The sequence below is a fragment of the Trematomus bernacchii genome, unplaced genomic scaffold (assembly GCF_902827165.1).
Source record: "Trematomus bernacchii unplaced genomic scaffold, fTreBer1.1, whole genome shotgun sequence".
NCBI lineage: Eukaryota > Metazoa > Chordata > Actinopteri > Perciformes > Nototheniidae > Trematomus > Trematomus bernacchii.
In genome coordinates, this window is record NW_022987812.1 from 310,268 (window position 1) to 330,263 (window position 19,996).

Consider the following 19,996-nt stretch of genomic DNA (forward strand, 5'->3'; position numbering starts at 1 on the left):
TGTGTGTATGTGTGTATGTGTGTGTGTGTGTGTGTGTGTGTGTGTAGGAGGAGCTTCAGGTATGACAGGTGAAAGGAGAAACTTCACAGATGAATTGAATTTATTCAGAAACGGTTCATTACAGATCAGAGGGTGCGCCGCTCGCACACAGAACATAAAGACTTTATTCGTAGTAAAGCGATGAAAAAGAGGCAGAAATAACTCCGTGATGAAGCTGGATGTCAGCGAGACGACTCGCTGTGGATTCAATATTCAGAAAGATCTTCTCAGTCCGTGTCAGACATTTTAAAATAAGGCGTGGATATGTCCCGGTCTTCCAGTCTGTCTGCAGCTCAGAGAGACTGCTGGATGCTAACCTGCATGTTGGGACACTCACACAGTGAACACAAGGTGAGTTCATTAGCACTTATCAAACCGTTCTGGAGTGGTTTCAGAGTCCATGTCTGTCCTCTCTGTGGACTGACTCTGACTGGGTTGGGACCATTGAGAACAGAGAGCACCAGACGAACATTATTACCTCGACTGTAGACAATTTATATTCAAATAAATAAGCAATCTGTCCAATCCAGAGTCCCCTAAATCTTTCAAATGGACCCAAACTTGATCAGAATCAGTCCACAGAGAGGACAGATTTGGACACTTTCTGGTTGAAACTGACTTTTATGATCCTGAAAAGGTCAGGAATGGATTCAGCATCCTCAATAACCTCCTAACCCACTCCAGAACTGTCCAAATCTGACAGACATGTTCTAACTATTGTCCACATACAGTAAGCTATAATGCTAACTAACTCAACTGATGCTAACTGTGTGAATGTCCCAGCATCTGCAGGTTAGCATCCAGCAGTCTCTATGAGCTGCAGACCCTACTCTACACTTCTATCAGAACACTTTGGGGTCTCCACATGTCCGGGGTCACTGTGACCACTTCAGAATAAATTATAAAATAAACGCTGATATGTTCAGAGTAACAAAAGCGATTTTTGTACAAATATACACGACGGGTTCCTCAGACGAGGCTCCAGAGTCTCTCCGTCCACACGATGCGTTCAGGTGCAGATGTTTCCGCAGGAGAAGACGGTCACTTGAAGACGGTCACTTGAAGATGGCGCTCCAGTCCACAGGGTCGGTTTCGGGTTTTTTTGGGACGGCCGGGACGAAGGACTGCATCTTCAGCCTGAACTCTGACATCTGAGGAAGAAGAGGAAGAGAGGTGAGGGACATAGCTGTGTTAAAATCATCATTATTAAAAGGTCTTCTATTATGCTATCTTTAGGCATATATTATAGGTCTCAGATATATACGAATATATAACAACATGTCTCTGAAGTGTCCTGCTCCAAACACACCCTCTCTCTTCCAGCTGTTACTAAAGAGCTGACTCTGGGTCTGTAGCTTTAAAGAGAACGCTGCATGCTAATGTAAACACAGACCATATTACGTCCAGAACACGTCTCATTGTTTCTGACAGCAACGTTTCTGATTGGCCCGTGGGTGTAAAGCCCGCCCACATTTTAGTAATGTCGTCATGACGCAGCACATCTGGATCAGCTCCGTTGATCCCCCGTTTTTAGAGATGTGGGTACGGAGGAAAAGAGAGAGGGGTTTATTTCCTGACACTTTGAGAGTCTCCTGACACACGGGGGACACACGGGGGACACACGGGGGACACACCGGGGACACACGGGGGACACACCGGGGACACACCGGGGACACACCGGGGACACACGGGGGACACACCGGGGACACATGGTGATGTAGAGAAGACATCAGAAAGTGCATCTTGCATGATAGGAGACCTTTAAATCAGAGATACGTACGCTATGGACTCCCAGTATTTTCCACACGGTGAAGCAGAGCAGGCCGACCCCCCCCCAGGCGTAAAGAGACCCCCAGCCCAGAGCTCTGAGGGCCAACGAGGCTCCACTCTCTGGGGCCACCGCCGTCACTGAGACGCCCTGCAGAGGAACCAGAGAGAGGGTCAGTGAACGCACCGTCAGGGGTCAGAGAGAGGGTCAGTGAACGCACCGTCAGGGAGAGAGAGAGAGAGGGTCAGTGAACACAAGGAACAGAAGAAAGGGAACAAGGAACAGAAAGAAAGGGGTCAGTGAACGCACCGTCAGTGAACAGAAAGAAAGGGGTCAGTGAACGCACCGTCAGTGAACAGAAAGAAAGGGGTCAATGAACGCACCGTCAAGGAACAGAAAGAAAGGGGTCAGTGAACGCACCGTCAGTGAACAGAAAGAAAGGGGTCAGTGAACGCACCGTCAAGGAACAGAAAGAAAGGGGTCAGTGAACGCACCGTCAGGGAACAGAAAGAAAGGGGTCAGTGAACGCACCGTCAGGGAACAGAAAGAAAGGGGTCAGTGAACGCACCGTCAGGGAACAGAAAGACAGGGGTCAGTGAACGCACCGTCAGGGAACAGAAAGACAGGGGTCAGTGAACGCACCGTCAGGGAACAGAAAGAAAGGGGTCAGTGAACGCACCGTCAGGGAACAGAAAGAAAGGGGTCAGTGAACGCACCGTCAGGGAACAGAAAGACAGGGGTCAGTGAACGCACCGTCAGGGAACAGAAAGAAAGGGGTCAGTGAACGCACCGTCAGGGAACAGAAAGACAGAGTAAATAGACTTTGTTACTTTAAACTACTTCTCTTGTGTGAAATGAACCAGTGTTGTTGTGTACTACAGTTCTGGGGACATGTCCCAGCGTCTTGGCAGATATGATGGACAGAGAGAGATCAGAGTCAGGGGACAGAGAGAGATCAGAGTCAGGGGACAGAGAGAGATCAGAGACAGGGGACAGAGAGAGAGATCAGAGACAGAGGACAGAGAGAGATCAGAGACAGGGGACAGAGAGAGATCAGAGACAGAGGACAGAGAGAGATCAGAGACAGAGGACAGAGAGAGATCAGAGACAGGGGACAGAGAGAGAGATCAGAGTCAGGGGACAGAGAGAGATCAGAGTCAGGGGACAGACAGAGATCAGAGACAGGGGACAGACAGAGATCAGAGTCAGGGGACAGAGAGAGATCAGAGTCAGGGGACAGAGAGAGATCAGAGACAGGGGACAGAGAGAGAGATATCAGAACTCTGACCTTACTGAACCAGCCGGGGCTCTTCTTCTTGGACAGGGCTAACGTGGACCCGAACCCCGCGAGCATCCCTACAGACGCCACGGAGCTGAGGAACGCTGCTCCTGCAGAGACAACAACATACAGGACAGGAAGAGTCAGGGAGCACAGACTCAACAAAACTAAAGTACACACTTCCTTTACTCAAGTAGAAGTACAGATACTCGTGTTTAAAAATACTCTGGTAAAAGTAAAAGTACTGACTTGTATATACTGTTTTTTATATATGCCTCTTAATGTGTGCATATGTATAAATGTGTCTATGTTGATTATGTATATATATATAAGTGGGTGTACAGGAGTGTATACATAGTTGTATATATATATTTGTATGGTGTATCCTCGGGACTGTAGGAGACAGCCTCTCTATCTCTCTGTCAGTACATATAAACTAACAGATTGACAGTAAAGTAGATTGTGTGTATTTTGTAACCCTGAAGCAGGACTGTTGACCAACAGACACCGTGACGTCAGAGAGGAATGGTGACGTCATGAAGCCCAACACGCAGTTTTATTTTTAATTGATAATAATAACTTGATTATAATCTGACCTTTGAGGGTCTGCAGTTTGTCCTCCTCTCCTCCAGCCTCCACCTTCATGCTCTCAGCGGCTGCAGCCATGACACCGTCGGTCCCCCTGCGTAAAGCCACCGAGTGGAAACAAGCAGCCTTCTTCTTCTTTTTGGAGTGTTATGGTGGTTGGCAAACAGCTTTTAGGTGCATTTACCGCCACCTTCTGGACCGGAGTGTGGACCACAGAACATGGGAAGAAATCAGTGAGCTTCAAGGAAGAAAAAAGAGAAATCAAAATAACAAAATAACAAAACTAAATCCTCTTCATCAACCCGGTACTTTCTAAGAACTCAAATAACGCTTTAAAGTTGTCCTCCTCGCAACTCAAGAGGTTCTTAAGGTTTAACAATACTACTAACTCCACATTTCTTTACCTTTCTCTGCAGTTTTTCTCTGTATGTTTTATATCTGGCAGATAACATGTTTCCCAATTAAATGCAAGGGACCAGAGAGAGGGCCAGTGAACGCACCATCAGGCAGAGAGAGAGAGGGTCAGTGGACGCACCATCAGGCAGAGAGAGAGAGGGTCAGTGAACGCACCCTCAGGGAGAGAGAGGGTCAGTGAACGCACCGTCATGTTTCCCAATGAAATGCATTGTTGTATTTCATCCTGTGCCCTGATTGCAGTCTTGTAATAGTGTCTTGCTCAGTAGTTGTCTTTCTATTGTTTTAAAACCTCCTACTTTTTCCTGTATTTTATAAAACACTCGTCCATAAAATCAGTACCTACTATTAATATTAAAAATATTATTACACAACATATTGATGCAAATATGTGTGTCCTTGTCTTAGATATCATGCAGGATATTTTTTACAGTTTTGTTAACATAATATTTGTATTTATTTTTACTCTAAATTCGCTCTTGCAGGTTTTTTTCATCCGGGTCTCTAGGGGGCGCTCTCCCCGTGACGTCATTTGCCTTCTTCTCCGTCGTTGTCTTCCCGATCAACCAATCAGAGCGCTCCATTCAGCAGTGACCTGGAAACAGTTGCTGCTAGGTCAAATTCAGTTGGGAAGAAATCCACTGAGTAGCGTCTGATTTTTGGATGAAAATGGAGATTAAACTGTTGTTTCAGAGCCTGAACCCTGAGCTAATCAAAGGTACAAACCTACCGATAATCAGAGACACGAAGCATCGATAAATAAGTCCTTAAATGTGTGTTTATTCTTTGGTTTCCCCGGGAAATACGAGCATATGTTGCCGTGTTGTTTGCTTTTTAAAACAGTTTAAAACAATCATGTACGTTTTATTTCGGATTCCTGAACATACAAACGATGCCTCCAGATGTTGAGTTATAACTAAACGTGGTGTTTACAATTGTTATTTTGGCGCTAATTTGTGGCGAGATTTAAGATTACAGACAATAACAACAACAGTTGGCGCCAGCGGGAAACAAACCGGAAACGCTATTAGTCGATAATGCAAGATATGTTATTAAGAGTAAAACACGCATTTGTACGGTTCAATAACAGCCTTACGTTCAGCTCTCCACACCCAGATATTAACTATACTAACAAACACATAGGATAAACACTTCCATATAAGAAAACTTAGAAATATAAGATGATTTACGTTAAAAAAAGAAGCAGAAATACAGATTTTCAGATGGGACAGAGAGGGACAAAGAGGGACAGAGAGGGACAGTTTATAGATTCAGATTTTGAGACACAATATAGGAACAATTTAAGATGATTTGTTATAGATTAAACCATCCAACGTTATATGCAAGTAACTTAGACCATGGGTGGGTTAACAGAACACTAATTAAAACTAAACTAAGAGGTTTCTTGTTCACGGTTCAGCTTCTGAAATGTTAATATTTGTTGCTTTTGGTTTTAATGGAGTATTTTCTCTACAATGAGTACTACACAATACTTGAACATGAGTATTTTAACAGTGTGGTATATTCTGTATAAAGTGTTTGAAGACTTTTAACCTGGTAGTTTAACTAATATACAGTCGTTTAAATTAAATTAAACAGGTTCATTAATGTTGTGGCGGTCTCAACACGACTTATAACTTCCTGGCAGTATTTTAGAACACCGTTTAAAGGTTTTAATGATAAACTAAGTCGTGTTTGAGTCTGAATCTGAGATGTTTTGTAACATCGTTTTTCACACAGTTTTGTAACCTCGCCCAAACAAAGACGTTGATTCTCCCGCAGCTGGCCTGCAGCACGTGATCTCTCTACTCGCCACCTGATTGGCTCCGTCACAGCGTCAGTTTAAAGAGCCAAGCGCGAGCGGCGTTCCTATTGGGCGACTGCCTTCCCGCGCCAATATTCCAATATAAAGAGGGAGCAGACAGCAGCAGGAGCCGTTCAGTCTCTCCGTCTCTCTGCTGCTTTTAACTTTCACACCGTAACTTATTTCATTTTAAACCCGTCACAATGCTTTCTGCTCGCGCGCCTCTGTCCGCGAAGAAGGAGAACTCTCTCAGCAGTGAGATGAACAAGATGGCGCTGGACAAAGAAAACACGGTAAGAACTAAAAAGCAGCTTTTACCGTTTAAAGGACTCTTTGTTCGAGCCGTTAAACAAAGGAGCAGCAATTTGTACCCACTGCAGCTTTATTGACCTTCATCTCGTGTGTGTGTTTCACTCAGATCCGATGAAATAAACGGTTTAAATCAGATTATTGTTTCTCTTTTTCAGCCCCCGAGCCTGAACACCACGCGCATCTTAGCGTCTAAAACCGCGCGGAAAATCTTCTCGGACTCAGAGGTGAGTTCAACCACAGACTGTTAATATCATATACATATATCTGTATGTATATATCTAAACACACATTAAAGTGTAGGATTATTAGTGTTTATGTCGATGTGGCGCCTAAAGTGTCAGTTCTGGCGCCGAACTGGACGATCAGCTGTTGCCGTTTCAAATCAGCTGACGTCACTTCCTGTCTTTATTATGAGGTGTAGGAATACTCTGTTACAAGTAGAAGTACTGCGTTCAGAATATACTTCAAGTATAAAGTATTATCATCAAAATATAGTGAAAGTAGAGACAGTAAAAGTAGTCATTGTGCAGATTGGTCCATTTCAGAATAATATATATGATATGTTTTATAATGATTGATCATGAAAGTGTTCTCAAAGCTGGTAAAGGTGCAGCTAGTTTGAATGACTTTGTATACTGCAGGGTAGCTTGTGGATTTACTCCAGGTGGAACTAAAGTCTGATTTAACACTTGATTATATTTCACATCATTCATCCACATCTGTGAAGTAACTAAAGGGATTAAATACATGTAGTGGAGTAGAAGTACACCATGTACCTCTGAACTGTAGAGGAGTAGAAGTACACAGTAGCAGAACATGGAAATACTCAAGTAGTATTTGACCCTGTGTACATTGTTTAGTATCTGTGTACATTGTTTAGTATCTGTACATGGCTTAGTATGTTGTAGTATCTGTATACACAGTGCAGTATCTGTGTACACTGTAGTATTTGTAGTATCAGCGTCTGACCGCCTGTCTCTCAGCCCAAAGCGATGAAGAAGATTGAGGAAGAGGAGCCGCTGCTGAAGGAGAACCCTCGGCGCTTCGTGGTCTTCCCGATCCAGTACCACGACATCTGGCAGATGTACAAGAAGGCTGAGGCGTCGTTCTGGACCGCGGAGGAGGTACGTCCTGCTCTTCAGAACCTCAAAGCTTTATTAGTCCCTCAGAGGGGAACGTTATGCACTTCCTGTTGCTGTCTCTGAGAGCAGCTGATCTTAACTTCCTGTTGCTGTCTGTGTCTCTGAGAGCAGCTGATCTTAACTTCCTGTCTGCAGGTGGATCTGTCCAAGGACGTGCAGCACTGGGAGGCTCTGAAGGACGACGAGAGGTTCTTCATCTCTCACGTGTTGGCCTTCTTCGCCGCCAGCGACGGCATCGTCAACGAGAACCTGGTGAGAGTTCAGAGACGTTAGAGAACCTGGTGAGAGTTCAGAGACGTTAGAGAACCTGGTGAGACGTTAGAGAACCTGGTGAGAGTTCAGAGACGTTAGAGAACCTGGTGAGAGTTCAGAGACGTTAGAGAACCTGGTGAGAGTTCAGAGATGTTAGAGAACCTGGTGAGAGTTCAGAGACGTTAGAGAACCTGGTGAGACGTTAGAGAACCTGGTGAGAGTTCAGAGACATTAGAGAACGTGGCAAGACGTTAGAGAACCTGGTGAGAGTTCAGAGACGTTAGAGAACCTGGTGAGAGTTCAGAGACGTTAGAGAACCTGGTGAGAGTTCAGAGACGTTAGAGAACCTGGTGAGACGTTAGAGAACCTGGTGAGAGTTCAGAGACGTTAGAGAACCTGGTGAGATGTTAGAGAACCTGGTGAGAGTTCAGAGACGTTAGAGAACCTGGTGAGACGTTAGAGAACCTGGTGAGAGTTCAGAGACGTTAGAGAACCTGGTGAGACGTTAAGTCCGAGAGCCCCTGGTAGAGGGGGCTGCGGGTTTTTTTTTCTTTCACGAAACTGTGTCTCAGGGCTTATTTAAAAACTCATTAATGTCTCATACCAGATTAACGGGAAGAAACTCCGCTAACTGACAGTATGAACCATTTTTACCAAAACACAAGTCTAAATTACCCCTGAGCGGGAAAATGCGAACGCATATCCGATTAAAGCTGAGATTATATAGGTATTGGTATCATCACTGAGCAATCAGAACTCGCGACACTCAAAATCGAACAAGAGATATGCAAAATGACCCCAGAAGTGTTGTTTTTTTGCTAAACCTCTCAAAAGGTCAAATGTCACTCGTTTCATTTCAAACTTTTATTTAACCAGATTGGTTCCATTGAGATCATAGATCTCTTTTTCAAGGGAGACCTGCAGCAAATAGGTTCCACATAAAACAATAAAGGACATCATACATTATAGTAGTATGCTTGTTTTGCATCAATCTTGATATAGGGTACTTACTATATGTTATACGCTTTTAGTCTATCCCATCATTCCAGGGTGGTTTTCACTAAAAGTCATTTCTTTACTATGTTCAATCTGAATTTACTTTAAAATAAAAAACATCTATATTGATTCTGACACTTCTACATCCAACTCACAGGTTTATCATTACTTTGAGAAAAAAGATTATTAATTTAACCCTTTTAGAAGATATGGTCATTTGTTCTGGGAATGTCATTTTCGAGCCTGAGACCTGAAAAACAGGCTCAGGGCTTAACAGGTAAAAGGAAACTCTCTCTGCTGATTGGCTGTGATGCAGGGGCGGATCTAGACAAATATTCATGGGGTGGCAGGAGGGTGGCAGGAGATGTTGAGAGGTGGCATCCCCTGGCAGTATATGCTGCTTTAATCGCAGTCATATCAATTAATGTTAACTTAGAGTTAAAATATTAATATTGTGGCTTTCCAACAGGTGACATTTTTGTTGCTCATCAGTAAAGCCTTAAATATAGATATAAAAGGTGGCAGACATCATTTAATGAATTTTAACTGAATGAGTTTGTCTCACTCTTAGACCAGCAGGGGAACCACATCTATGCAGACTGCTGCTATAAGTACATTAATGAACTGTCTCATCGATGTTTGTCTGAATGAATATGATAATATTAACAATCATGTTATTCCTATCAGCTGTCAATCTGTTATGATTCACACATTCAGTGTTATTATTAAATAAACTATAGTTTTTGGAGGAGTTAATGATGAATGTTCCTCAAGATGCTTGCTCACCCTCCTTCAAATTTGAAAGACAAGTAATTATATCATGTATCAAAGGAACAGTTCAGCGCCCCACGACTTCACTGCAAACAGTTACAACCTGGACTTTACATCAGAAAGAACAAACATTAAAGAAGTGACTAACTGCATCAGTTAGAGTTAGACAACGTGTATTCAGCTCAAACACATCGCTGCAGTTATTATCCAGTGGAGAGTCCTGACCTACTGGCCTGGTTACATCAAAGTGGTTACTTTCTGTTGGCTGGGCAGTGAAGCTTTACACAGTCTTACGGCGATCACCATCTTGTTCAGCTACACGCCTCGCAAACTGATTAAGACCTAAAGCTTTAGTGCGTTTTGATTCCATGCTGAGTCCAGCCACTCTGACGGTCTCTGTCAGTGTAGACCGCACCTCATTCCTTCCGTCTACTACTTGGGTCCGAATGCTTCTCGTTTTGCGCTGTCCCCCCCCGTTCAAATGAAATCACCGCCAATCATATTATTTCCAAGCTTGCGCCTTGTGCTGCATTCACTTGCACTCGGACATTAGAGATTTTCTCTCCTAAATGTCCGATGAGCCACAATTTTTATTTCAAAAACAAAGATGCCAACTGGGGTGGCAAGGCCCCTGCTGTGATGCTCTCTCTCTGCTGATTGGCTGTGACTGACTTCCTGCTGTTCCTCGTGTCTCCACCAGGTGGAGCGCTTCTCACAGGAGGTGCAGGTGACGGAGGCCAGGTGTTTCTATGGTTTCCAGATCGCCATGGAGAACATCCACTCAGAGATGTACAGCCTCCTGATCAACACCTACATCAAGGAGCCCGCAGAGAGGTGAGTCACACGGTCTGATGGTGTGTTCAATGACCCTGACAGTAATCAGTATCTGGAGACTCATTGTTCTCGTCCCCTCAGAGAGTTCCTGTTTAACGCCGTGGAGACGCTGCCCTGCGTGAAGAAGAAGGCCGACTGGGCCATCAACTGGATCGGGAACAAGAGCGCCAACTACGGTGAGAGGGGGGGGTCCGGGGTCCATGTTCACATCCTTTAGTCATCAATATCTGACAGGAAGTGCTGCTGAGTCAGTGAGTGACTGAGAGTCTGTGATGATGAGCCGCGCAGGGGTACGGACCTCAGCCAATGATGGGGGCTGACTGCTGCTGCGCTCTGATTGGAGGACGAGTGGTCAGCTGACAGAGCGGCAGCAGCAGGAAACAGACGCCGCGCTGAACAGACAGTGAACGCACCGTGTTGAGTTCAAATGACAGAAAATAAGATGCAACATGGTCAGAGTTAAACACATAATACACATTTAGATAATAATAAAGTAACTATTGAAACTCGATCTCACCGTGAGAAGTGATGAGAGAACACGTTGAATATATTCTGGAGATGAAGGAAGAAGGAACCTTATTTATAAATTCAGTTGTTGGGAGCAACCGGTCAGAGTTACGCTGATATCTGATGGTTCCAACTCTGGTTCTAACTGGTGCTCATGGTTCCTCTGGTTCTAACTGGTTCTGGTCCTCATGGTTCCTCTGGTTCTAACTGTGGTTCTGGTCCTCATGGTTCCTCTGGTTCTAACTGTGGTTCTGGTCCTCATGGTTCCTCTGGTTCTAACTGTGGTTCTGGTCCTCATGGTTCCTCTGGTTCTAACTGTGGTTCTGGTCCTCATGGTTCCTCTGGTTCTAACTGTGGTTCTGGTCCTCATGGTCCCTCTGGTTCTAACTGTGGTTCTGGTCCTCATGGTTCCTCTGGTTCTAACTGTGGTTCTGGTCCTCATGGTTCCTCTGGTTCTAACTGTGGTTCTGGTCCTCATGGTTCCTCTGGTTCTAACTGTGGTTCTGGTCCTCATGGTCCTTGTTCTAACTGTGGTTCTGGTCCTCAGGAGAGCGCGTGGTGGCCTTCGCGGCCGTGGAGGGGATCTTCTTCTCCGGGTCCTTCGCTGCCATCTTCTGGCTGAAGAAGAGAGGCCTGATGCCCGGACTCACCTTCTCCAACGAGCTCATCAGCAGAGACGAGGTACATCATCATCATCATCATCATCATCATCATTATTATTAATGTAGGGTCTCGGGGATAAAATAATGAAATAATAGGGTCCTCTCACTGTGGTGCGTTCAGGGTCTTCACTGTGACTTTGCCTGTGTGATGTTCATTCTGTGGTGCGTTCAGGGTCTTCACTGTGACTTTGCCTGACTCATGTTCATTCTGTGGTGCGTTCAGGGTCTTCACTGTGATGTTCATTCTGTGGTGCGTTCAGGGTCTTCACTGTGACTTTGCCTGACTGATGTTCATTCTGTGGTGCGTTCAGGGTCTTCACTGTGACTTTGCCTGACTCATGTTCATTCTGTGGTGCGTTCAGGGTGTTCACTGTGACTTTGCCTGACTCATGTTCATTCTGTGGTGCGTTCAGGGTGTTCACTGTGACTTTGCCTGACTCATGTTCATTCTGTGGTGCGTTCAGGGTCTTCACTGTGACTTTGCCTGACTCATGTTCATTCTGTGGTGCGTTCAGGGTCTTCACTGTGACTTTGCCTGTCTGATGTTCAAACACCTGGTGAACAAACCGTCTGAAGACACCGTCAGTGACATCATCAGGGACGCCGTGACCATCGAGCAGGTAAGCCCCGCCTCCTCTCTCTCTCTCTCTCTCTCTCTCTCTCTCTGCTTCCTGTCCGTCAGCTAACTCCTCCCCCTCTCTCAGGAGTTCCTGACGGAGTCTCTGCCCGTCAAACTGATCGGGATGAACTGCGATCTGATGAAGCAATACATCGAGTTCGTGGCTGACCGCCTGATGCTGGAGCTGGGCTTCTCCAAGGTACTAATACACACATTTATATATACTAATACATACTAATACACACATTTATATATACTGATACACATATTTATATCTACTAATACACACATTTATACATACTTATACATACTGATACACATATTTATATATACTAATACACACATTTATATATACTGATACACATATTTATACATACTAATACACATATTTATATATACTGATACACATATTTATATATACCAATACACACATTTATATCTACTAATACACATATTTATATATATTTAATATCTGTCAGTTTATATCCAATAATCATCAATATCTCTCCTGAAATATCCCTAAATCAATATCTGTCAGTTTGTACTCTTTAATCGTCGAGAAATATCCAATAATCGTCGATATTAGTCATCTGACAGGAAGTGCTGCTGTTGAGTCAGTGATTGATTGATTCTTCGTCAGTGATTTATTGATTGAGAGTCTGTGATGATGAGCCGCGCAGGGGTACGGACCTCAGCCAATGATGGGGGCTGACTGCTGCTGCGCTCTGATTGGAGGACGAGTGGTCAGCTGACAGAGCGGCAGCAGCAGGAAACAGACGCCGCGCTGAACAGACAGTGAACGCACCGTGTTGAGTTCAAAAGAGCTCCAGTGGAAAGTCGTGCGTTTGTGTGAACATGTTGAATATATTGAGTGTTGAGTTCAAAGTGTTCTCTTGTGTTCTAGATCTTCCGCGCGGAGAACCCCTTCGACTTCATGGAGAACATTTCTCTGGAGGGCAAGACCAACTTCTTCGAGAAGCGCGTGGGCGAATACCAGAGGATGGGCGTGATGTCGGGGACCAGCGACAACACCTTCAGGCTGGACGCTGACTTCTGAGGCCCTGAACGCACCGCGGAGAGAGGCCCTGAACGCACCCCGGAGAGAGGCCCTGAACGCACCACGGAGAGAGACCCTGAACGCCCCACACAGACCCAGAGAGAGACAGAAACCTCTCCTTTAACCTCCTCTCTGATCTGCACAGTATTTAATCCCGAGAGGAAGACCTACTTAGTTTTTATCTAACGTGCTATATTAGTATGTTTCTATAGAACGACCGGATGTGTTTTTAGTTACGCTTTGTACAGTTTTTGTAATAAAATGAAATATAATGCACCTAAAAGTCTCCTTTCTGTTAACTGGTGTAGAAATATGATTTTACTGAATGTCTTCTAAATATCATGAAGTCACTGATCGGGGAAATGTACCTTAAACTTTAAAGGGTTCAATCTCAGGTGATGCATCTGCTGATTAAATACAGACTTTTAAGGAGGTTTCTTTTAAAAAGTACAAGATCTGAGTACTTCTCCTTCCTCTAATAAGGAGGTCTCTTTTAAAAATACTTCAGATACAATCATACACTAGACCAGGGGTGGGCAATTATCTTTTACAAGGGGCCACTTCAGAAACTCGCGCTGTGTTGGGGGGCCGAATCAAAAATAAGTTGAACTTAATTCTGCTCAATATACCAATACTGAAAAGGTGTTTTACAGTATGTTAAAGATAAGAAATGAATCAGCTTTATACAAAAAGAAATTAGTGCTTTTGATTTTTGTTTTTCAGTTCATTTTACTTGTTCAGTGAGAAAAATCCAGTCTGTCTTGGGCTTGAACAAGTGCACGGAAATCTGGTTCAATGTCTGAGGTGGATATGCGAAGGACAGCTGAGAGGTGATCATCAGTGATAGAGGATCTGTATCTGGATTTGTTGAACTTCATCACTGAGAATGTCTGTTCACATATGTAGGTAGATCCAAAGAGGACCCTCATCTTCTGAGCACGTCTCCTGATGTGTGGAAAGTTCTCCTCTTTCAGGGAAGAGTCAAACTCAGGCAGTGAGACTGACCTAAAGTGCTCTGACAGAAGTGTGTCAAACTGCAGGTCAATGAGTTCAAGCTGAACATCACTGGGTGCATCATCCACATGGCATGTAAATGGGGAAAAGATCATGTTCATTTCATTCTCAACTATTTTGAAGTCTTTAAATCGCCTTGAAAACTCACCATGCAGTGCTTCTAATGGCGCAGTTCCACTGCAGCGCGGAGCTCGCTTTAAGCGTGCCGTGTCGTGCCGTCCCCTTTTTTGGTTGTGCTTCCACTGACTAGGCCAATAACCGGCGCGGCACGGCGCGGGGCCACTTTTTCACCCCTTTTCTGGCCCTAGAAAATTGTGGTTCTATCGGGGCCAACAAACAGGGCTGAGTCGGGCTGAGTATGCTAAACTAGAGAGAGGAGCGCTGGCAAGGGGGCTAGAACTACAACAAGATGGACATATTTGACCGTGATTTAATTGTAATACACGTTTCAAAATGATGCCGAAGTAACAACATACTGATACCGGTTAGTAAAAACCATGAATTAATGCTTTGACAAGTCTGCAGACAGACGGCAGGAGAAACACCTTTTAAAATGCGTGTTTTTCTGAATGGAGATTGGCTAAGCTAACGCAGTATATGCCCCGACCGTCTACACTCACAACGGCCTATACAGACATAAATAAAGCAGCGACTGTATTCACCATGACACAGGCAGTCTGTGGTGTGTACTTGTTTAACTTTTGTCGAGTTTCTGAACATATATAAGGAGCTGTGAGCTCTGAGTGCTAACAGCTAACGGCTGTGTTGTGTTTCTGGATTTCTCATTGAAGAGGACGTCACGGCTCCGCCTACACTGCGTTACTATAGTAACTACCCCAGTTCCTAAACTGTAATGGAAGCGCAGCATGAAGTGAGTCGGCCCTGTTAAGGCCCAACGCGGCCAAGCCGTACCGAGCCGTACCGAGTGTGGCCGAGGCCGACCGTGTAGTGGAAATGCGCCATAACATGGATGAGTACCTCTGGAGGTGATCAGCTGATGGTGTGGCTTCCTTCAGTGTTGGCAAGTGCGTGAGAATGTTGTCCTCCATTTGGCTTGAGAGAAGCTGCAGCTTTCTCATGAAAGCCTTCACTGCACTGTACATGTCATGCACAAAAAGGCCCTTGCCTTGCAGACATTTAGTTCACTCATTAGTGCAGTCACATCTACAGCAAAACCAAGGTCTGCCATCCAGTCTGCATCTGAAAGCTGTGGGATGTCGTTTCCTTTCTTCACACAGAAGTCTTGCATCTCTTCTCTCAGGTCCCATACTCTTTTCAGCACTTTGCCCAGGCTGAGCCACCTGACAGCTGCATGGTAGGGTATGTCACGATGTTCAGTCTCACTTTCCTCCAAAAGTGCAACAAACTGTCTGTGATTCAATGCTCTTGCCCTGATGAAGTTAACTATTTTAGTTACAACATCAACAACATGGTTAATTTTTAACACTGACTTACACAACACTTCCTGATGTATAATACAATGCAAAAATACCTATTTCTGCTCAGGGTTAATTTCTGTCACTTTATCCTGCATTCTCTTCAATAGTCCAACATTTTTCCCTGTCAGATTTGGACAACCATCCGTTGTCACGCCTGCCAGCTTGTCCCATTTCAGTCCCAACTTTTCCACACATGCATTTACCTCCGTGAACAAATCACTCCCTGTTGTTGTACCTTTCATTGACTGCATGGCTGCCAGCTCCTCCGTGATTTTGAAGTCTGTAGTTATCCCATGTAGGAAGATGAGTAGCTGGGCAGTGTCACGTACATCGCAGCTCTCATCCAAAGCCAAGGAAAAAAAGTCAAAGTTGACCGCTCTGTTCTGCAGCTGAAGCTCCAGATTTCCCGCGATGTCCTCAATCCTCCTCGTAACTGTGCGTCGGGAGAGCGGCACTTTCTCAAATGCCTCCTTTTTCTCCGGGCATATTAGTGTCCAACAAACACTCCTTAATGAACTCTCCCTCCGAAAACGGTTAACTTTTAAGACATAACTCGTCTTGACAGCTGCATCTCTGGATGTGGAATGTTTTGTGAAAATGTGTTGTTGGCTTTGCAGCTTAGCTAGCAAAGCATCCGACCCCTTTGCCCGCTCTTCCTCAGACAGGTTCTTGTATTTATCTGCGTGTTTGGTAGCATAGTGGCGACTCAAATTGTACTCCTTGAACACAGCGACCTGCGCACCACAAACTAAACACACAGCTTTACCTTTCACTTCTGTAAATAAATACTTAGCGGTCCATGTCTTGTTGAAAACGCGGCATTCAGTATCGATCTTTCTTTTTTTTTTCTTAGCGGACATTTCGAGGACTAGCCGGCCAGCATCACTCGTAGCTGTTCACGGCATAAGCGTTTACGTAAATAAATTTAAAAAACAGCAGCGCCCTTTTCAAAATAAAAGCAACACAGTTAGAAAAGTATTTACGCCATGCAAGCAATACAGCTGTGTTGCTTTTATTTTGAAAAGGTTGCTGTTTTTTTCATTATGTTATAATTTATGATCAACCTCACACGGCCGGCCAAGGCCGGCCAACGGGCCGGATGTGGCCCGCGGGCCGTAAAATGCCCACCCCTGCAAAATAGACCCTACATTCCTGTACTTGTTGTAATGTGTACTTGTAACCCCAGTTCATGTTTCACCGACAGGTTGACTTCATGAGATCATGGACACTGCTTTTTGTAAATCTTTATTCAACTTAATGACGATCACTTCAGTCTTCAGGAACAGCTTTAATACGTTGCTTCAAGAAAACTTTATTACAGACACAATCAGTGAGACACATGGTAACCAATGAGAAGCCTCCATTTAAAGGAGAGGTGTCATGGCCATTTCCACTGATCATAATTCCATTGTTGAGGTCTACTAGAATAGATTTATATTGTGCATTTTTCCAAACTCACATTGGTTTCTCAAACAGCATCTCTCCAAACTCACATTGGTTTCTCATACAGCATCTCTCCAAACTCACATTGGTTTCTCATACAGCATCTCTCCAAACTCACATTGGTTTCTCATACAGCATCTCTCCAAACTCACATTGGTTTCTCAAACAGCATCTCTCCAAACTCACATTGGTTTCTCAAACAGCATCTCTCCAAACTCACATTGGTTTCTCATACAGCATCTCTCCAAACTCACATTGGTTTCTCAAACAGCATCTCTCCAAACTCACATTGGTTTCTCAAACAGCATCTCTCCAAACTCACATTGGTTTCTCATACAGCATCTCTCCAAACTCACATTGGTTTCTCATACAGCATCTCTCCAAACTCACATTGGTTTCTCATACAGCATCTCTGTAAACTACGTGTATTCACTGAATTTCACTCTCTGCCTTTAACGGCTCGTTGTAGCTCCAATAGCTCCAGCCCCCACCCTCCCTGTGAGCACAGTGTGCTCTGATTGGTCGGGACGTTGTGAATCGCGCTGAGCTCCGTGGAGGTGTTGTTTCCTTGTTTAGGATACATAGCCAAACACAGCCAAACTCATCCTGAGCACACACAAAGTCACAGCCGAAGTAAAAACAATAAGTGTGTCTTGATATTGAGTAAGAAAAAGGTTGATAAACGCTGTGAGAATGGGTCTGCAGAGAGAATGGGTCTGCAGAGAGAATGGGTCTGCAGAGAGAATGGGTCTGCAGAGAGGATGGGTCTGCAGAGAGAATGGGTCTGCAGAGAGAATGGGTCTGCAGAGAGAATGGGTCTGCTGTGAGAATGGGTCCGCAGAGAGGATGGGTCTGTAGAGAGAATGGGTCCGCAGAGAGGATGGGTCTGCAGAGAGAATGGGTCTGCAGAGAGAATGGGTCCGCAGAGAGGATGGGTCTGCAGAGAGAATGGGTCTGCAGAGAGAATGGGTCTGCAGAGAGAATTTCGCTGCGATCCCAACTGTCTGTTATCAGCCTGCAGCCAGGGAGGAGAAATCAGCTGAGCTGCCTGCTCCCTGCACACAGATGTGTGTGTGTGAGGAAGTCCGTGGATTGGTCAATTTGGACCAATCAGCGGGGGCTTAACGTAACGGCTCCGCGGACGTAACGTAACGGCTCCACGGATTGGTCCATTTCGTTCCGGGTACGGCATGACATGACATGCCGTACCCGGAAGACTCAAATGGACAATGACGTATCTCCAACGAGGCGTTTTGGGGAGGTCTTTTCTGTGTTAGAGTTTTACTCGCTACAGGGTGTACTTTGAGGGTTTTGACTCTGCACACCGTTTACATGCATAAAAACCTTCATAACACAAGGGGACGGGTAAGAACCGGAAAAGCATGACATGGGACCTTTAAAACACTAACATTTAAACCCCAGGACAGGAAGTGGTCTTCTCCTACACACTGTAAAAAAAGATCGTAATTTTACAGGAAATAACTGTAAATTGTAATTTTAAGGTAAACATAAAACTAAAAAAAAGCGTCAAATAAAAAAAACGTAAAATGTAAGTAAAACATTTTTACATAAATAATTTTCTCAATATTCGATTGAATCCACCACAAACACAAAATATCCAATGTTGAAACAAAAGTAAATAAATATGTTTTCATTAAATTCCTAACTTACTATATTGTAAACATCTCCAGTTGACAATATCATTAAAAAAAAAAAATCTTAGAAAGTGGAGAAATCTCTGCAGGGAGGACCCAGGTTTAAAACACACACTGTTATTTACTCAACAATAAGTCACAGTTATCCTTGTTTTATTTATGTGTTATGTTGCTGTGTTTTTTTTCCCATACAGTAATAAGCCTTACCCCTAGATTCCACCGGGTCCGTCTGCGCCGCGTTGCGGTTTTGGTCCGGCCTCCTCCGGCGTCATACCCTACCGGGCGCGTTTCAGAAGCATTTCAGAAGCGGAGCATCTTGCCTGCCGGCTCGCAGTTTTTGTTGATTTGGGCATATTTCCTGGACAGGCTACTTTGTACAGACAAAGTTAATAATAACTGTAATATTCCAGTTATAAACGACATGAATCAAAGATGTGTTGCTGTATTTTAGTGGTAAAAAAATGCATTCATCATCATAATTATTCTATATATATAATTTACACAGTGCCTGTAAACCGGAGGAGAACGCTGGCATTTCTCCTCCTACTTGAAAGACTACGGAGGGATAGGGTCGGCAAAATTAGTTTGTGTGTGTGTGTGTATGTATATATATATATATGCTCTGACCGTTCCACTTCCTGCCTGCCCGACCTTACGTTACGCCTGCGCCGCGACAAAAATAGGATTCGATCCTAATTTTAGAGGAGCCCTGCGCCGAGCCGCTTCTGGGACGCTTCTGAGCCGTAACGCGCCACGTGTGGTGGAATAACACCCATTGACTAGAGTGGCCGCGATCGCCGTGAGCACCGCGGCGCAGCCGTAACGCGCCCGCGGCGCAGCCGTAACGCGCCCGTAACGCGCCCGTAACGCGCCCGTAACGCGCCGCAGACGGACCCGGTGGAATCTAGGGGTAACCCCTAGATTCCACCGGCGGCGCGTTACGGGCGCGTTACGGACGCGTTACGGCTGCGCCGCGGTGCTCACGGCGATCGCGGCCACTCTAGTCAATGGGTGCTATTCCACCACACGTGGCGCGTTACGGCTCAGAAGCGTCCCAGAAGCGGCTCGGCGCAGGGCTCCTCTAAAATTAGGATCGAATCCTATTTTTGTCGCGGCGCAGGCGTAACGTAAGGTCGGGCAGGCAGGAAGTGGAACGGTCAGAGCATATATATATATATACATACACACACACACACAAACTAATTTTGCCGACCCTATCCCTCCGTAGTCTTTCAAGTAGGAGGAGAAATGCCAGCGTTCTCCTCCGGTTTACAGGCACTGTGTAAATTATATATATAGAATAATTATGATGATGAATGCATTTTTTTACCACTAAAATACAGCAACACATCTTTGATTCATGTCGTTTATAACTGGAATATTACAGTTATTATTAACTTT

The 19,996-nt window shown here is 44.8% G+C and overlaps 2 protein-coding genes and 2 non-coding genes across 5 annotated transcripts; 3 read left to right on the forward strand and 1 right to left on the reverse strand.

Moving 5' to 3' along the window:
- Positions 1-77: 77 nt before the first annotated feature.
- tmem242 (transmembrane protein 242) lies at positions 78-4,196 on the reverse strand. The gene is made up of 4 exons (XM_034150914.1): positions 3,683-4,196; positions 3,096-3,196; positions 1,820-1,957; positions 78-1,190 (listed from the first exon to the last, which is right to left on the reverse strand). The coding sequence occupies exons 1-4, from the start codon at positions 3,750-3,752 to the stop codon at positions 1,095-1,097; spliced, it is 405 nt and encodes a 134-aa protein (XP_034006805.1). The 5' UTR covers positions 3,753-4,196; the 3' UTR covers positions 78-1,094.
- A 517-nt stretch (positions 4,197-4,713) lies between these two features.
- On the forward strand, positions 4,714-13,320 carry LOC117498761 (ribonucleoside-diphosphate reductase subunit M2). 2 transcript variants are annotated; one of them, XM_034150913.1, is made up of 10 exons: positions 4,714-4,806; positions 6,360-6,428; positions 7,188-7,328; positions 7,482-7,598; positions 10,066-10,199; positions 10,281-10,375; positions 11,254-11,387; positions 11,884-11,988; positions 12,073-12,186; positions 12,892-13,320. In XM_034150913.1, the coding sequence occupies exons 3-10, from the start codon at positions 7,197-7,199 to the stop codon at positions 13,042-13,044; spliced, it is 984 nt and encodes a 327-aa protein (XP_034006804.1). In that variant the 5' UTR covers positions 4,714-4,806; positions 6,360-6,428; positions 7,188-7,196; the 3' UTR covers positions 13,045-13,320. The 2 variants fall into 2 exon arrangements, with proteins under 2 accessions (XP_034006804.1, XP_034006803.1); XM_034150912.1 differs by lacking the exon at positions 4,714-4,806 and adding an exon at positions 4,879-6,185.
- On the forward strand, positions 10,466-10,600 carry LOC117498781. Its single transcript, XR_004557601.1, has one exon. It is a non-coding gene; the product is annotated as a small nucleolar RNA SNORD94 (small nucleolar RNA).
- On the forward strand, positions 12,646-12,780 carry LOC117498782. Its single transcript, XR_004557602.1, has one exon. It is a non-coding gene; the product is annotated as a small nucleolar RNA SNORD94 (small nucleolar RNA).
- Positions 13,321-19,996: the final 6,676 nt, after the last annotated feature.